The 713-nt window shown below is 49.1% G+C and overlaps 1 protein-coding gene across 1 annotated transcript in view; it reads left to right on the top strand.

Moving 5' to 3' along the window:
• The window catches only part of T265_01072 (hypothetical protein), a gene marked incomplete at both ends in the record, with an annotated part of 7,305 nt that extends 7,039 nt beyond the window's left edge, over positions 1 to 266 (top strand). Inside the window, one exon of the mRNA XM_009165015.1 lies at positions 29 to 266. Coding sequence (XP_009163279.1) covers positions 29 to 266 — 238 coding nt within the window. The remainder of the gene's footprint in view (positions 1 to 28) is intronic.
• Between the last annotated feature and the right edge of the window lie 447 nt (positions 267 to 713).

The raw sequence follows: 713 nt of genomic DNA on the forward strand, positions 1-713 counted from the left end.
CACTCTTCGCTGAATTCTGGATTTCCAGTTTGTCGGGTTGTACCGATATACGTACGAAGCTTAATTACCACATGAATCCACAGCTATTAGATCTGCTAACCTCTCTGGTTGCTTACATCTTGGCTTTTTCACGTCTATTTTATGCGGACGGCCATAAAGTCGGGAGCACGAATGATAACGCCCCCCAAACAGATCAAGGCGCTGCAGAGCAGTGGTCGTTGGATCGGCACCTTATTTTGAATGATGAAAAACGCCTCCATATGTGATTCGGAGGAGACTTATCAAACGCCTACATCGCGCATGGTGAGAATAGGCCAGAAGACATCACGAGGATAGATGCCATGAAGGTTCTCGTCAAACATGTACTTCTCACTCCACAGTGAAAAATCGGGGCAAAAGCAATCCGTCGTTCTACGGATGATCCGGCGCATCTTCTGCCGCATTACTCGCTGGGACTTCTATATATCCTATGGAGCCTACGTCAGACAAACTTTTGAAAATGCCAACCAAGCTGCCCACACAAAGGACGTCACCCTCATTGAGCGTGTGCATTGAGCTGCTACGACAATGTTTGCCGGCCCCAAACCCGAGGAGTATAAAATGCGTCTTGTGACGCCTGCTGCCCACAGGACGTCACCCTCATTGAGCGTGTGCATTGAGCTGCTACGACAATGTTTGCCGGCCCCAAACCCGAGGAGTATAAAATGCATGCG

The sequence above is a fragment of the Opisthorchis viverrini genome (assembly GCF_000715545.1).
Source record: "Opisthorchis viverrini unplaced genomic scaffold opera_v5_11, whole genome shotgun sequence".
Taxonomy (NCBI): Eukaryota; Metazoa; Platyhelminthes; class Trematoda; order Opisthorchiida; family Opisthorchiidae; genus Opisthorchis; species Opisthorchis viverrini.